The sequence below is a fragment of the Xiphophorus couchianus genome, chromosome 10, assembly GCF_001444195.1.
Source record: "Xiphophorus couchianus chromosome 10, X_couchianus-1.0, whole genome shotgun sequence".
Lineage (NCBI taxonomy): Eukaryota > Metazoa > Chordata > Actinopteri > Cyprinodontiformes > Poeciliidae > Xiphophorus > Xiphophorus couchianus.
In genome coordinates, this window is record NC_040237.1 from 12,791,788 (window position 1) to 12,807,352 (window position 15,565).

General features: G+C 41.5%; 1 protein-coding gene across 5 annotated transcripts in view; it reads right to left on the reverse strand.

Moving 5' to 3' along the window:
* Nucleotides 1–15,565, reverse strand: part of ccser2b (coiled-coil serine-rich protein 2b) — a 35,912-nt gene that overhangs the window by 6,423 nt on the left and 13,924 nt on the right. For 2 of the 5 annotated variants that reach the window (XM_028029557.1, XM_028029558.1), the window contains exons 2-13: nucleotides 13,620–14,890; nucleotides 13,345–13,512; nucleotides 12,966–13,136; nucleotides 12,809–12,882; nucleotides 10,674–10,847; nucleotides 8,722–8,812; nucleotides 8,487–8,565; nucleotides 7,047–7,103; nucleotides 6,825–6,939; nucleotides 6,423–6,506; nucleotides 6,253–6,339; nucleotides 5,946–6,086 (exon numbers count right to left, since the gene is read on the reverse strand). In XM_028029557.1, the coding sequence (XP_027885358.1) occupies nucleotides 5,946–6,086; nucleotides 6,253–6,339; nucleotides 6,423–6,506; nucleotides 6,825–6,939; nucleotides 7,047–7,103; nucleotides 8,487–8,565; nucleotides 8,722–8,812; nucleotides 10,674–10,847; nucleotides 12,809–12,882; nucleotides 12,966–13,136; nucleotides 13,345–13,512; nucleotides 13,620–14,853 (2,475 nt within the window). In that variant the 5' untranslated portion in view covers nucleotides 14,854–14,890. Of the gene's footprint in view, nucleotides 1–4,093; nucleotides 4,134–5,234; nucleotides 5,341–5,945; nucleotides 6,087–6,252; nucleotides 6,340–6,422; nucleotides 6,507–6,824; nucleotides 6,940–7,046; nucleotides 7,104–8,486; nucleotides 8,566–8,721; nucleotides 8,813–10,673; nucleotides 10,848–12,808; nucleotides 12,883–12,965; nucleotides 13,137–13,344; nucleotides 13,513–13,619; nucleotides 14,891–15,565 lie in introns of those variants that run through there. The other 3 variants (XM_028029560.1, XM_028029561.1, XM_028029559.1) reach the window with 3 other exon arrangements.

A 15,565-nucleotide genomic window follows, 5' to 3' on the forward strand; every position in this document is an offset into this window, starting at 1 on the left:
ATTTATCAAGGGAGCTGTTCTGTCAGATGGACAATCGTTTCACACATCCACACTTTGATCCGAGAGTCAAACCACTTCGATTCATCCGGGAGTTTGCTTTCATCTGTTGGTGTGTGTGGGTCTGTGTGTATGACTTGATTATAACGTTACACCGTTATTTAAATTTACTTGTTGGTTTTGCTTGCTTGCTGTTATAGTTGCTGATTACTTTTCCTCTCACAGCTCATGGCAGCTTTCTCTGTGGTTGCTGAGTAGAAAAGCAAATGACTTGGAAGTGTTTCTTGTCTGGAGCGAGGGGACTTGTGTCAGGCTGTCACGAAAATGGTTTACAAAATGCTGTTTAAAATGATCGCATTCGTGCGTGATGATGTCATTTTTCGGAGAACTCAGAACTTAAAGAAGCCGTTTTTACCTGAAGTGTTTTTACCGAACTGAGCACAGCTTTAACTGATGATAGTAACAAAAAGTTTTAAACTGCTGCAACTGAATTATCAAACTAACTTTACCTATTTTCTGTATGTTTGTGCGTCGTTTACATATCTTATAGGGCTGGCCAATAAATCAATAACAATATATAAAATAATGGAAACATGATTGATATCAACAGTCTGATAAAAGGTTCAACATATAGAATTCGCTGAACTCCGATCCAGAGCCTCACAGCATTCTGGGAGATGTAGGCAGAGGAAAAACTTTATCTGCTCAGCCTCTCACGGCGAGCATAAACTCACTCTCTCGCTCTTTGGTTACCTAACAACAATTTGTTGAGTAACTTGCGCAGCAGCAGTTTCAGGTTTTGCCACTGTGCCTCATAACAGCTTAAATATAATAATAATAATTTTTTAAAAACAGCATGAAGTGACTAAAAGAAGAAAGGTCACACTATCAGACTGGCAGTATTTCAGAAGTTTTAATCCAAAAGCTAATCAATAATTATCAATAGACTGATATGAAATTCTTATGTGGCGACACAGTTTTCAGGCATATCGTCCAACCATAATATCTTGCTTAACTAGTGATGTGTGTCCTCTACTTTAGTCACTTTACTGTAAGAAATTCATCTTTACTTTCACACTGTAATTTATTCATGATTGATTGCTGTCAGTGAATCCTCATGCTCAAACTGTTTATCTAAAAATTGGAAAACAAAGAAAAAGCTGATTAAATTTCCAGCTTTCTGCCCTTTAATCCGCTTCTTATGTTTAAATTTGTTTAAGGAATGCGCATTAAGACAAACAAAGAATTATTCTAAGTATTTTTCTTTGTCTATACCTATCAATAGTTTTGAAAAAAATTCAGATTCTAGACTTTTCCAGAACTTATAGTGGAAAATTAGAGAAAACTGTGGTTTTCAGTTATGTAATTTCAGTCTAAAGTAGTTATAAAAACCTATTTTGGAGAAACACAGTTTAGACAATGTGCTGGAAAAAAACACCTGGACAGTTCAGGGCAAGAAACTAAACTTTAACTGGTAAACACCGACATCTGGTGGCTAGAGAACGAACTGCAGCCTGTTGGTATCCGCATTTCCGACTGAGACGTTTCAATCCATCCTCATAAAACATGCATAAACAGCCGGAGTGAATAAAAAGGACAAAATGTAAAATCAAAATCACAAGGAAATTCACATAAATGACGAGATACCTTAGCAGAGAATGGTGATGACAAATGAAGAGTACCCTCCTATTTTCTCTCTTCTCTTTCTGCTGCCGACCCTTTGAGTGTTCTGATGAGATACTAACATAAAGTGCTGATCCACCCAAACTGCCCTCTTATGCCCTCTTATGAGCCCCCTTGAGGCCCATCAGGGCTATAACGCCTCGCCACATCGCATCATCACTAAAGTCAACAATTAGAATCGTGACAATAATGGGAAAACATGAGCTTGTCGAGCTGAGCTGCAGGCAACGAGCAGCTGTCAAACTCCTCAATTACCCTGGAAATTATTAGGACTGTAATGGAGTTCTGCAGAATTATGGCTCGCACGCAGATTAGGAGAAACACGGGGCACTCACAAATGAAGTGAATAATGCTGATTATTGGGCAATTACTGCATGTAATGCTCCGGGGTTCCTTGGTCAACAATGGCGCGGGACAAATAAGAGACCAACCGAGACAGACAAAGTTTTACTGTAAATAAAATGCATGTTGGAAAGATAAGGTGCTTATTTTTACCTTACAATGGTGAGAAATTCAATAACTTAAATCTCAGTTTAGCTCAGAGAAAAGACAAAAGCTCACAAACTCCATCTCAGACTCGACACACCTCAGTCAGCATGTTAAATGTTGAAGCTCATGACAGGACAGTTAGAAAAGGAAGAGTTATTGGAAGAGTTGAAGGATAAAGCGTCTTCTTTCCAAAGGTGGGTATGACTGCACCACTTAGAATTGCCAAGTTATGTCTGGATGAAACAATAATTCTGGAATCTCTCATATTAGCTTGTAATGCTTCATTAGAGTAGACCAGGAACTCATCAGTTTTCCATTCTAGAACCAAACGTGAGGACATTCGTACGTCAGCTGAATCTTAGTTGAAACCGGATCGCCAATAGAAGAGTGGTCCCAAACCCAGGAGAGCAGACCTGGAACTCACTGGAGTGTTTACATACTCAGGCTAACTTGGGACCACTGACAAGACGAGCTGCAGAGCAGAGATACTCAAATCCAGGAATAGAGGGCTGGTCAATGCCCCCTTAGATAGGCAAAGCGGAAAGATCCATAGTCTTGTTGTAATGAGACCATTTGTCCTGACTGTGTGAATTCTTCGCTCTCATACTTGGAGTGTAATTTCATTGATTGGTGCCTTTTTGGACTTTGACGGATGGACAGGAAACGGGAACATCCTGACAGCTTGTTTTATCTTGACATGGACAAGACTAAAGTTTGTTCCATTGTTGCTAAACTTCCACTGGAAAAGAATTCATCCTCTTGAGGACCATCCTTCAAGATCGATCCCAAAAAAATGCATCCCTACTCCTCAGTCTGAGCTTGGAATAATGGGGAAAGAGAAAAACTGGTATTAAAATTCAAATGATAGAAGCTGGGTTATCTGAGAACAGACAGTTGGATTTGTTGAGAAGGTTTTGGGTTTCCAAACTGTTGCAATATTACTTTACAGAGGTGGATAAGACCGCCTTAACCACTTTCTATGTTGTTAATGCTTCGATCGGCTCAAGGGGTCGACATGATTGCCTTCTCAGAAACGCTTTGAAACAAAAACTCAAAGCTTTCTGAGAAACAGCTGAAATGCCCACAATATTTACGTTAATCTGCACAGCGGCTTGAGAGGACTTAAGGGTTTTGTCTGATGCGAAGCAATCATCTGCAGAGAGACAACCATGTGTTCTCTGCAGCTAAAAGTCCTATAAGTCCTTTTAAGACCTTTTGAAATTCAATACAGAAAACAACTATAAATATATTGGATGGTTGAGAAATTGTGTATTACAACCAAGCACAGCAAAACCTGTGAACTCAGCTTTGATCCCATGATGCAGTCAGAAAAGCTAGGAAGCTAGCTCGCTAATAATAGCAGCTAGTTACCGGGAACCTCAACTGCAAAGCAATGAAGACGTTTGCTTACAACTAAGAAAAAAAAAAAAAACTACATTAAATAGTCCCACCACAACAAACCGTATACAAGGCCAACTTACATTTTCTTAATAAATGTAAGGCTTTAATTTTAGACACATAAATTTAAGACTTTTAAAGGATGTGTAGACACAAATACAATTTCCACAATCTTCAGCTGCTGAGCAACTGGCCTCCAGGTGGCAGTATTATCAACAAACGTTAATAATTTTAGTCTAAATTATTAACGTTATTAAATTATTAACATTATTAAGTCTTAAATTTTAAATCTAAAATTTAAGACTAAATTTTAGATTTAGTCTTTTGATGTTACCATCAAATACTAAATCAGTTCAGTGTGACTTCAACTTTCTTCAGTTATGATTTACAGCACCAGTTCAGATTACATAGTCCTCACAGACAGCTTGCTTTGTGGGAATCACCATGGGGAAATGGAGGGGAGAAAACTGGAAATGAGGAGACAGAGAAGGTTTGACTGCAAGACAAAGGAAAGTTGCTACCGTACCACGCTTTGTCACTGAAGTAAAGCACAAGATTTTCCACTCCTGAGCGAAGGCATGGAGAAGAGACACAGAGAGGACAGGAGGAGGAACAGTTAGAGGTGAAAAAAGGCTAAAAATAGTCAGATTTTACTGCAGTTTAAAGTACAAGGAAGATTTTCTTTGTTAAAGAGGTCAGGACCAACAATCCTCTACAATTTCTGAAGGTCTTTCAGTTTCTCTACTCTTTCATTTTTCATTCACTCTCAGTCCAGGATCCGTCTACTTTCAGAAGAGTATTTTCTTTGTTTGTTAAGCCTTCTATTTCTGAAGTATAGCTCATTCAGGCACTTAATGAGTCGGGGTTGTGTTGACGAGGACAATTTGGTGTAAATCGAATTTTCAGAGAAATTGTTTTGAGCCGAATGTCACGGAGGTCAAAACTGAATGCTACTTCTCTTGTCAAATCTCTGCAAATTGTCAAAGATAACAGACAGAAAAAGAAGGATCTTAGCTCCAACGAGGGGATTTCAAAAGAGGTGTTAGGTGAAAACCCAAACGTTGACCCATCTCTCTTGGGTCTTGACAAGATTTACTTTGCTTAGAAGACACGCTTGTGTGTTTGGGAATGTAACCCCTAAACAGACTCGTTTAGTCGCGTCGGATTATTGAGGAGCAAAATGTGCAGACGTACTTTGAAATACCTTCAAAAAGCCTTGGAGAACTATTGATCAGGAGGGAACAGAAGACCTGGCTGCTTGTAAGGAAATCTGGACGGAAAGCATGAAGAAAGCTGAACTTCAGTAAACTTAAGTTAAACTCATATCTGAGGTCAGTTTGCAGTCAGGCTTGCTGACAAATATCCCAATGGGTGAGTTAGGAGACTCTCTTTGATTTGGGGAAAATGTGTTTCGAACAGATGATTTAGACGGGGAGCCGGTGGAGCGGATTAATCCTAGAACAGGCAAACCTGAACTGCCTCCTGCTCAGACAAGAGCTTCAAAGGTTTGAAAGTGATACCAAGAACTTCCTCCAAGTAGATTCAGCAGATTTCTGTCAAAACTGTTGCATTCATGACTAGTTTTTCAAAATTTCCTGTACATTTGAAAACATTAAAGGCTAATTTGTGAACGTCTGGTGAAGGAGTCTGACAGTTTTGTGACTCACTCTTTCTAGCGAGGTGGGAGGGGATGCTTGGCTTGGGCCTCCCCCTGAAAGGCCTGGAGCGCTGATACTGCCAGGGTGGAGAGAGGAAAGGGACAGGAGGAAACGCCTGAGACGGAGACGGGGACAAAGAGAGAAGGAGAAGATGCTGATACTCCATATGGAGAAAAGACGACAGGGGAGACGAGGGACGGGGGGGGGAAGAAGGTAGCCCTCTCAGAGAGTTTCCCCCTTAAATAAAAGTATTTAAAGCCAATAAGTCAAACGAGGAGTAAAAAAGAATGTGGAGTAAAAATAGCCGCAGGTAATGAAAGTGAGAGACGCTTTCTGCCTGCACAGTTTGTAAAAAAAAAAAGAAAAAGAAAGAAATACAATCAGAAATTTATGAATCAGAGAGTCTGAGATGGCGCAACCGAGGGCAAGAACATTTCTAAAAAAAATTTTAAAAAAAGAAAAAAAAAGCAAGATTTCTGAAAATATAAAGTCTTTCCAAGGAAGAAGAAATACAAACTTTTTAACCCACAGAAGAGATTTAAAGATGTTTCCTGTGTGAACTTTCAAACTAATAGTGATTAGGTCAGATTATTCCATTCTATTTTCTGGATTTTTCTGTCCTGGACTAACAACAAGCATCATTGTAGGTTCTGTTTGTGGTTCAGCCTTGATTTCATTCATAAGGAAAATGCTCAAGTGTGTGCATGTGTGTGTTCTCACAGTGTGTTCTCTCCACGGTGTCTGCGAGGCCACACACTCGCTTTTTGTCACACTTGTCTGCGTTTGCTGCTCCATCCTTTCAGACACCTCCTGACAGCGACACCTGGTGGTCAGTGTGGGAACAGTCTGCACACACACAGTCTTCAGTCGTACACAAGAAGACGACAAAAATATTTAATACTTATTAATGTCTAAAGCTGTGCAGGTTGGGTTATTTTAGACTTCATCCCTTTTTTTTTTTACTAACTTTAACCTAAACTACTGAGCAAAACTGAGCAAACTGAAGCTGCAGCAGCATCAAACTCACCAGTTGCATGGTTAGTTGTGCAATGGTCCGGTCTCGGCTCCTCAGTTCCTCCCGGAGCTGCTGCACCTCCTGCAGGAGCGCCTCCACCTACAGACAGGCAGAATGTTGAGCTGAGGAATTATGGGAAATGTAGGCTAACACTGGAAACTAACAAGGCTGAACTTGCTGACCTGCGAGTCTGAACTGTGAGACAAGTCATTTGTTTCTGGACTAAGAGTGTCTGTGGTCAGAGTGTCGTCGTCCAAGTCCTCCTCCTAAAAAAAGAAAGAAAAAAAGAGTGGAAATAAACATATTAAATGCATAAAAACATGGCTAAATTAGAAACAAGATTAGGCTTATGGATGTCTAGAATCATTCAATATTTTTATTTATTTATTTAATACATATTTAATATATAAACTCTCAATTTCTGCTGGAGCCTGTTATCAAAGCTCCAGCAGCTAAAGGTAAAGTTTTTTTTATCCATACTTGGAAAATAAACAATGAACTAGACAGTCTGATGTTTGCTGCAGACTTCTAAGCTTAACGGCTCTTTAGACAAACTGTTGGTGAGGAAGAGCGTTCCCTCTCACCTGCAGCAACAACCTCTGCAGGAACTCCAGCTGTGACCGGACTGCGGAGCAGTCCTCAGCGAGTTCCTCCACATCCAGGCCCAGAGTCTGAGGAGCCGGAGAGCAACAGGCCGACCTGCAGAATTTTAACCAACGTTTACAGAAGCAGGCAGAAAATATAAAGGGAAACTGTGACTTTAAGAGGATGGAGGAAAGAAAGACTGGTAGATCAGGTCACGCTACCTGAGCTTATCTTCCTTTGTTTCAGGGTCCTGAGAGAGTTTGTAGCACTGGATATCACTGTGGACCGACCATATAACAGATTCAGAGTTAAAGAAGTACAAAAAATAAATAACATACAAAAAAAAGTTAAGATTCCCAGCCTTTTCCGGTTTAAATCCGGTTTAAAAATCCACCCACATCGACTTCTTAACTCATCGTCAAGGTCTGCAGAAGCCTTAAACATCTGAAGTGGTGTTTATACGGCTCTGAAAGTGTTCCAAAGGTGGAAATTGGCCTCGAGTCCAACCAGTGGTGTCGATGTGCTGAAAGCTCAAGCAGCCTTCACATACTGAGAATATTTAAACATGAGCAGAGTTCACCTCATCAAGCTGTGCGCTGTAAGATTTTCCTCTTTTTTCCCCCCACAGAAAAAAGAGGTCAAATCTCCACATCTTCCAGAAAGTTCGGCCATGTTTCTGCCTCAATTGAAAACACCTTCCCTCATCCTCCCACCCACGGCCGGATGTAGAAGGATGAGGGGCCCTGGGCTGGAGCCTGTTTTGGTGCCCAGTAAACTAAGAAACAATTAATTTACTAATGTAAATTACAGTACGTTAATAGGTAGCCCTTTACATCAGCAGATATGAAATGATGCATTGTAAGTTTAATACTTCCTTTTGCCAATAATTAGTAATGTTCTTTACAAAGAACTAGTTTTGCCAGAATATAGTTTATACTCGTGAAAATCCTAAAATAATACAACAACCACGAGTTTTACACAAAATTAAAGGATTTCAAAACATCCATTCATTTAAAAAAAAATAAAAAGCTTTTGCTGCCCAAAAGAATTGGAGCCCTGGGCTGCTGCCCCTGTAAGCCCAGCTCCCACCATCAATTTCAGTCAAAGTGACATTAGCTGCATTTTCATTTCATACGTGTGCAAAATGAATGACATTGTCGATATTCTGCTAATGTTGGAAAAAAAAAACACCCCAATTTAGCAATTGGTTCCATTTAATACCGGAATTAAAATCACACTTGAATACGTTTGTTCATGCAATAAGTCATTTAATACCATCGTCCTCCTACCGCTTCCTGTCGTCGACTTCATCTTTTCCACCATTACAACATCCAGGTGGTTGGTCACATGACTTGTATGATGCAAGAAAAAAGGTTTTCCACTGCTGTTTTGTGAAATTAAGTTGGAAAACTACTTCATCCTAGCACAAAAACGTCTTACGGAAAAACATGTTTTTTTCCTCCAAATTGGACTTGACTCAATTAAGAAAATTTATTTTTGCAATTCGCAGCTATAGAGAGACATCTGCCAGTGGGAGAAAAACTCATTAAGGGATCATTTTTCCCGAATGCACTACTACTGTAGCTCTATCATATGCTAGAAATCGTAAGATGGTTTGATTTAACTATAAACAGCCTTAGATAAACCAGTTGTTTTCTCACCTCTCAACGTCGTTGTCCTGCGTTCCCCAACAGAGCTGTCTTCTTCTCCACTGAGCCATACTGGACAGCCCCTCTCCATCTGCGAGGTTCAGTTTCTTAAGGTCATTTTTAGCAGATGTAAAGCAGGAAGTAACACCAACCATCCTTATACATCCTCATGAGGATTCTCTTCCTCAGAGAGAACAGTAGCAAACATATTTCTTTATCGGACTCTACATTATCTACATAAACACACCGCTATGCAGCGAGGAGTCCTCTGGGAAATCTACGTCCAGCATGAGGTCATCGTCAGCCAGATCACAAGAGTCCAGGTTGTTTAAGAGATCCTGCGGAAAAATACATCTTTAGGGAAATGTCTGGATAGATTGAAAGCATTAAACATCAAGTTATAGAATCGCATATGGAAAAGAAAAACAAGGAAAACTGATGTTGGACATTTTTTGAGTCCATTCCAGCTACTGTCTATCGGATATTTGTGACATTAAAATTTACACTAAAGATGATTTTTTTTTTTAATAAAGCAAATCATCTCAGCTGTATTCTCTGTCAGAGTTTTAATGGTTCCATGACAAATTCTTGTTTTTTTTTTCTTTCTGATGTTGACATCATTTTCCAGAAAAGTGTGGAATTTCAAAAGGATTTATTTGGATAATTATGATTAGAAAAATCCAGAATTTATTACCATACAGATAATTCTTCTAAATCTTAATCTGTAAAGTTTGATCCCTTCCTTTTTTTGATGCTTCTTTAATGCCTTTGTGCCATCTAAACTGGAGTTAGTTTGGGAACTTCAGGTCAAGTTTAAAGATAGTACAGTTGTGCTTTTTTGATTTTGAATTAGTTGTGAATACATCCGAGTTCAATCAGTGACTTGCAACCCAAAACGAGAAGAGAGTTGGACAAAAACCACATGTCGAAGACATCAAACGATTAGAAATCATGTAAATCATTTTAATAAGCCATCTGTTTTGTGCAAAATTCTAAATTTTATCTTCTGAAAATGAACTTACCAACAAAGTCTTGAAATTCAAACAGTTTTTCAGACTCGGTTTTCTCTTTTTCTCACCCACACTCCACCAGAATTGGAAGAGAACAACCCCAAAGAGCAACACTGACCCCTGGTGGTGACGACAGACACTCTGCTACAAACACAGGTGTAAATTCAAACAGGAGACAGGCTTCAGACTTCAGCTGAGAGCTCGTTAAAGTCCTCAGATCGTTAACGGCCTGATGCTCGTTAGGATCAAGCGCTGAGCGAGCCACAGCTCATTAACACAGAGGACACACTGAGACAGCAGGCTCATTAACAGCCTTTCAGCATCACTCACTGGGTCTGAACTGAACTGAAGGTCGGAGCCCGGACCTAAGCCTGCTGATCCTCGTTCAGCTTATCTGAAACCTCAGCGCTTCGTTTATCGGATCCAAACGCTTATCTCACGGAAACCGCAAAAGCAGCAAAGAGTTGATGTGGGGTGAATAATTATGAAATTAGACGAAACGCAGAGCCGATTAATTTTCTCAGCTGTGACATTAATCCGCTCAAAGTGCTCATTTGATCAGGGGAAAAGATGTAAGTTTGAGAGGTTCTGGTCCTCCAGAAATGTTATTGTGTTTTTGGATGATTGGAAACACTGTTCCCTATCTGGAGATCTGAAGACATTTTTACAAAATGTATACAAGTAAGAACTCAGCTCTGTATGCTGCAAAAAATAAGAAAAACAACTGAATCTGGTTGGGTTGTACTTAGCAGAAGTGGACACCAGAGGGAGCCAGAGAACGTTGTTTAGACCTTTTCAAACAGCGCTACACATTGTATTGATGTTCAAGGGTCCATCCAAGCTCCACCTTCAGGAGGTTCTTAAGTGAAATCTAAAGCAATAAAATCATCCTGATGTAAAATTTGACTTCTCTCCTATGAAGCAGAGAAGTCGTTTATTGACAGGGGAAGAAAACCTTAAAAGTGGGTTGAATTTGTGCAAATATGGAATATAGAGGGACTATCAGTCCAATAATCTTATAAATTCATTCCCCTGACTGAACTGTGAGGTTAGGCTGCCATGTATTTACAGTTCAAACCCCTATTATATTAGAGCTGTTCCAGCTCTAATATTTTGCTAGAAACCTTTAGCTGTGTGTGAGGAGCAATAACCCGACAGCTTAATAAATGATGAGGCGGAAAGTCCTTACGATGCTGTTGATGTCCGAGTCGAAGCTCCCGATGTGGTGGGTGGTGTTGCTGTTGGTGTGGATGGAGGCTGTCGTGGTGGCGCCCCCCAGAGGCTCCAGACCTTCCTCGTCCCACATGTAGGTACCCCCAGAACCGCAGCTGTCAGAGGGGGACAGGTCCAGAGAGGAGCCGCCCTGCGAAAGGGAAAACCTCAGGATCATATCAGTGTGAACTGCCAACAGTTTAATATGAAGCCCTTAAGGTTTGTTCTAGAAACGCTCTTTATTCTTCTTTGTGAGTCTTCTCCAAGAGCAGATTATTTCTTTCTGCAAACACTCAATCACATTGCTGGAGGTCTTATCTTTGTCTTGTCAGTCTTTTAAAATTTGACCGAGATTTTTCTTTTTCTGTTTGAGACTCATTTCTAAACCTTTGTGGAAAATTCTAATCCAGTGTTCCTGATTTTCTTGCTGTGGACAATTACAACCTCATTGTTTCGACTACAAGCCAGTTCTCCCGCTGGCATTATACTCTCGAGTTTGTTTTGGTTGTAGCTACTTAGAATGCCCAGCTCTATAGTTCGCTTCCTGCTTTTGAAGCGATCTCTTGTCCGCTTACACCTATATTTGCATTCGAACCGCGCCACAGCTGACTTCAACTGACCCGAGAGCAAGGCTTTTAGGCGGAGCAGACTTTGCTTTTTTGGTCCGCATCAGAGTTTAATTGTGCATTCACGCCTCTGCAAACGAACCGGACTTTCTAGACAAAGAAACTAGAGTTTGACTAAACTCTGGCGCACTAAACAGGGCTAGAATGAATGCATCCTCAGAAATGATTTCTATTGAGAAAAGTTAGAAGGTGAGAAATAAAATTTAAATCTAATGCATTTGTTCGGCCGCCAGCTGAATCACTACCCTAAAGTTTTCTGCCATTGCTGTTACATTACATTAAGGCCGCACGATATCCCCTCTCGCAATACAAGCTAACAGCTGTGTGGGACAACGCCAGGTCCACAGGCAGCTCTGAGGCAAATCATTTCTACAGGTTAAGAATTGTTTGCTGAAATAGGCTTTTGTGAACAGAAAACTATTGTTCCTGTGATTCCACATGCTGCTCCACTCATGTTTGAGAAGAATTCAAAGCAGGAACCACATGAAGCGTTTTGGTCCAGATGTCCAATGAACTTGGTGGGATGGTTGCAAAGCCGCAGCTTGCTGATGGGAGTGTTTAAGCCTCCAAACAATGAACTGATGAGTTCACCTATCTTTGCTTTGGGTGGGGTCAAACTGCACCTGCAGCATCCACAGAGTGCAACAAAAAGCCATGTTTGTTTTGGATTAATTATTCTGACCTGTATGGCATAAATAAGTATGTCTTGTTCTTAGATGGAAATTTGGAGAAAGATCTTCAGTTATGTCACTGCACCATTTTCAACTCGTAACGCTTTATTTCAGGAAAACGGCTTCATTTGGTGTAAGATGTCTTGGCTTGGACGTCAAACAGGAATTAAATATTCGGTAAATTTCGAGTTAAACCAAAAAGCTCAGGTAACAGTGAGGAAACAAACACATTACAGTTTAATTTCAGGATCTTATAATGGCTACAATATCTCAGGCGTGAAAGGTTTTTGAAATGTGATCTAAAAGTGTAGTGGAATTTCAATTTATGTTTTTTTTGTTTAAAGATAAAGTTCGATAAAAACACTCAATGTATAGAACTCTACTTTGAATTTACAGCTGTGGAAACAGGATTAGATAAGGCTGCACAATCTGGCAACCTCTGCTGTTAGACCCTCCAGAATGTTAACTCAGTCATTCATCAGCAAAGAAGTTAGAAATGCCACAGGATTGTGTGCCTTGATCAATACATATCAATTTATATGAGGCCATAAAATTGTAATTTTTGGCAACTTTGAGGAAAGGGCTAAAGAAAAAAGTTCTAGACCTTAGGACAGGAAACCCTCTGCAGGAGCCAACACATCGATCTGGTTCAGTAAGTGGATCAGATAAATTAATGGATTGACGATCTCTAACAGTATAGTTAATCTGGGTTTAAGTGCCTTTGACTATTTGTCACCCATATATTTTAATCAAAACAAAATTGGAAACAGAAGTATTGTTTAAGGTTTTGTCTAAACCAGTTACAGATAATGTACCTGTTCATGAAAGTCAGGCTGACTTGACTTTCTCCGACGGGCAAGTTGGTTAAGTCGGTGCTCGTCTTTATCACCTGGACACAAAAACAACTTTTCTTCTAGTTGGAATAGTTAAAGTATTTAGCTGACCTTAACGGCAACTTTTTTTTAAATTCACCTCTGATGGAAGTCCAGTCCAGACTATCATCTAGGAAGCACAGTCCTGTTGTCTTGGCGACCTTGCTAATCGCGTCCCTGTCATCATCTAGCCTGGTGCACGACTGGTCGAGTCCTGAGTCATCCTCTTCGTTTTTGGATGAAAACAGTAAGATGCCAACCCCTCCGTTTCCTGAAAACCAAACATGAAGAGAATGTATTAAAAATGCAAAACATAAAGGAGATCGGTCACACAGAGAGTCTAGTTCTGATTTTGTACACAGAGGATTTTTTATGTAATGTCACATTACTCACATAAACACATCGCCAACCAACACGTTTTCTTTGTTATGTAGCTTCTATGCTAATATGTACAGCAAAATATCTAAAGAATGTCTTACCGAGGTTGTCAAAGTCATCCATGTATTCCTGGCTGATGTCATTCCGGTCCAGGGAGGAAGTGGAGGACAGGGACATGTCCTCAAGCGTCTCACCGACAATCGATCCCATTCCCTGGGACGCAAGGTCGTCAGAAAGCTGCTCCATCTCCGCAGCGTCTGGAGTGTTTTCTGCAGGCAGATCAGATACAGAGATGAAACCAGACCAGAATGAGATCAGAGACTTCAAATCCAAAAATGACAATCAATTTAAGAAAAGAAAAAAAAAGAAGGGGAACCTGGGCTGTTTTCGGTAGATGAAGGCGTCTCCACAGAGTTCTTTCGTCTCGTTGGTCCTCTGTTGACTTCCTGTTCACTTCTGCACATGCTGGTTCCTTTTGCTCGAAGGGGTCTGGACTGCTTGACGATCGACGGGCGGGACAGCTTGTAGCTGATGCCGCTGGACCTGGAGGTCGGACCCGGCAAGAGAGGCTTCCTTAGGGCCGACTGTGGCAGCTGGGAGGGGGCACTGCCAGCCACCCTGCCTGAAGCGGCTCTGCTCACAGGTGATTTCAACAAGCTGCCTCTAGGAGGAGCCTGTGAGGTGGAGACGGGGGGAACCCGTTGGGCGGCCCTGTTGGTGGAGAAGGGGCGGGACATGTGGGGAGAGGCGGCGGTCCGGTTGAGGGTGGGAGAGGCCTGCTGTCGGACCTGGGTGAGGCTCCGGGAGCGGAAGCGGTCGCTTTCAGTCAGCTGCGCGGAAGCGGCGCAGCCCAGGTTGTCGCTGGAATGGGAGCGGCTAGCTGTTGGCTTTTTTAGGAGCGGGGAACCTGATCGAGACGCAGGGCCCGAGCCGGGCCTCATACCCGTCAGGCGAACAAAACTCTGAGGGGGCCTCAGAGAAGTGATCGCCTTCGTCCCTGCTTTGGATCCGGGACTTGCGTTTACACTCTGCTTGGACAGTACAGAAGAGTTTGGAGTCAGTTTGGAACCTCCTGATCCATTTTTAGAAACAGGAAGAGCCCTGGGGCTGGATTGTGGAGATGGGGATGATGATGACGAGGAATACGATGTAAGCTGGCCACGCCCTTTCGCTGCGGTGGATGTGGTGTGTTTTCTGGCATCGTGCAGGTAGAAATACGGCTGGCAGTTGCTACGAGTCTGGACATCGTTCCCACCTTTCCCTCTCTTGCACTCAGCCTCTCCGGCCATTATCTCGTCACCATCAGCTGCATTTTCCCTCCTCCATTTTGCGGAAAATGAACACGGCACTCGGATGAATCCGTTCTGCTTTGCAGAGGACGGGGGCACGGAAACACCCGCCGGTCCGGGGTGGTGGTAGAATCCGTTGGTGAGGCGAGCTCTGCCAGCGGCGGTCGCAGCTCCGCCGGGCGGAGCCGCCGCTGCAGGAGCCACTGCTGCAGGAGCCACTGCTGCAGGAGCCGTCTGGGACCGGGGCCGGAAGCCGAACTTCGGCAGCCTGGAAACCATGGTGGGCATGGCGGGGCGGTCAACAAGAGGTGGGGCTGACATCAGACTCCGCCCACTTCACCATGGAGAGTCAGGAGAGCTGAAAAGGGAGCAGAGACATTAGAAGAGGCACAGACCTCATTGTATTTTAAAATGATGTTATAACTGTTATTATATATGCATATGTTGCTTGTTGTTGTGGTTTCTCAGTTTTTTTCCTCTTTCTGCACCTTTAGGTACAGACTTCTATCTCATTCTTTCCCTTTAAAACTTTTCCCCACCTTTCTTCCTCTCTTTTCTTCTTTTTTTTTTTTTTTTTTAACTCCGTGACCCTTATATTTGAAATAAACCCAAAGTCATTTCTAATAAAGTTTCAAGTGCAGCATCATGGCCAAAGCAGTAATGTTCCACTTGTGAAAGTAAAGCTGTTGGGCCTCACCTTGATACTCAGAAACCAATTCTGAGTGCCACGCTGCTGGACCGGAAACATAAAAAATAAGAATAAATAAATAAAACAGTAAATAAAGCCAACAGAAAGAAGAAAATAAAATGGGAAAAAAGCTAAATATTGTGATTTTGATGCACAATTTTTGTAATAAACCCCATTTTTAGTCTGCAAGTGAGAGCAATGAGTCATAAAAAATATAGTTTTCCTCATAAAATGTTTGAAACAAAGAAATTAGAGCATTTGAACATGATGTTTCTGTTCACTTTACACATAGCAATTCCAGAAACATTAGGGAAAATCTAAAATGTCCTTTGACAGTTGACAGAT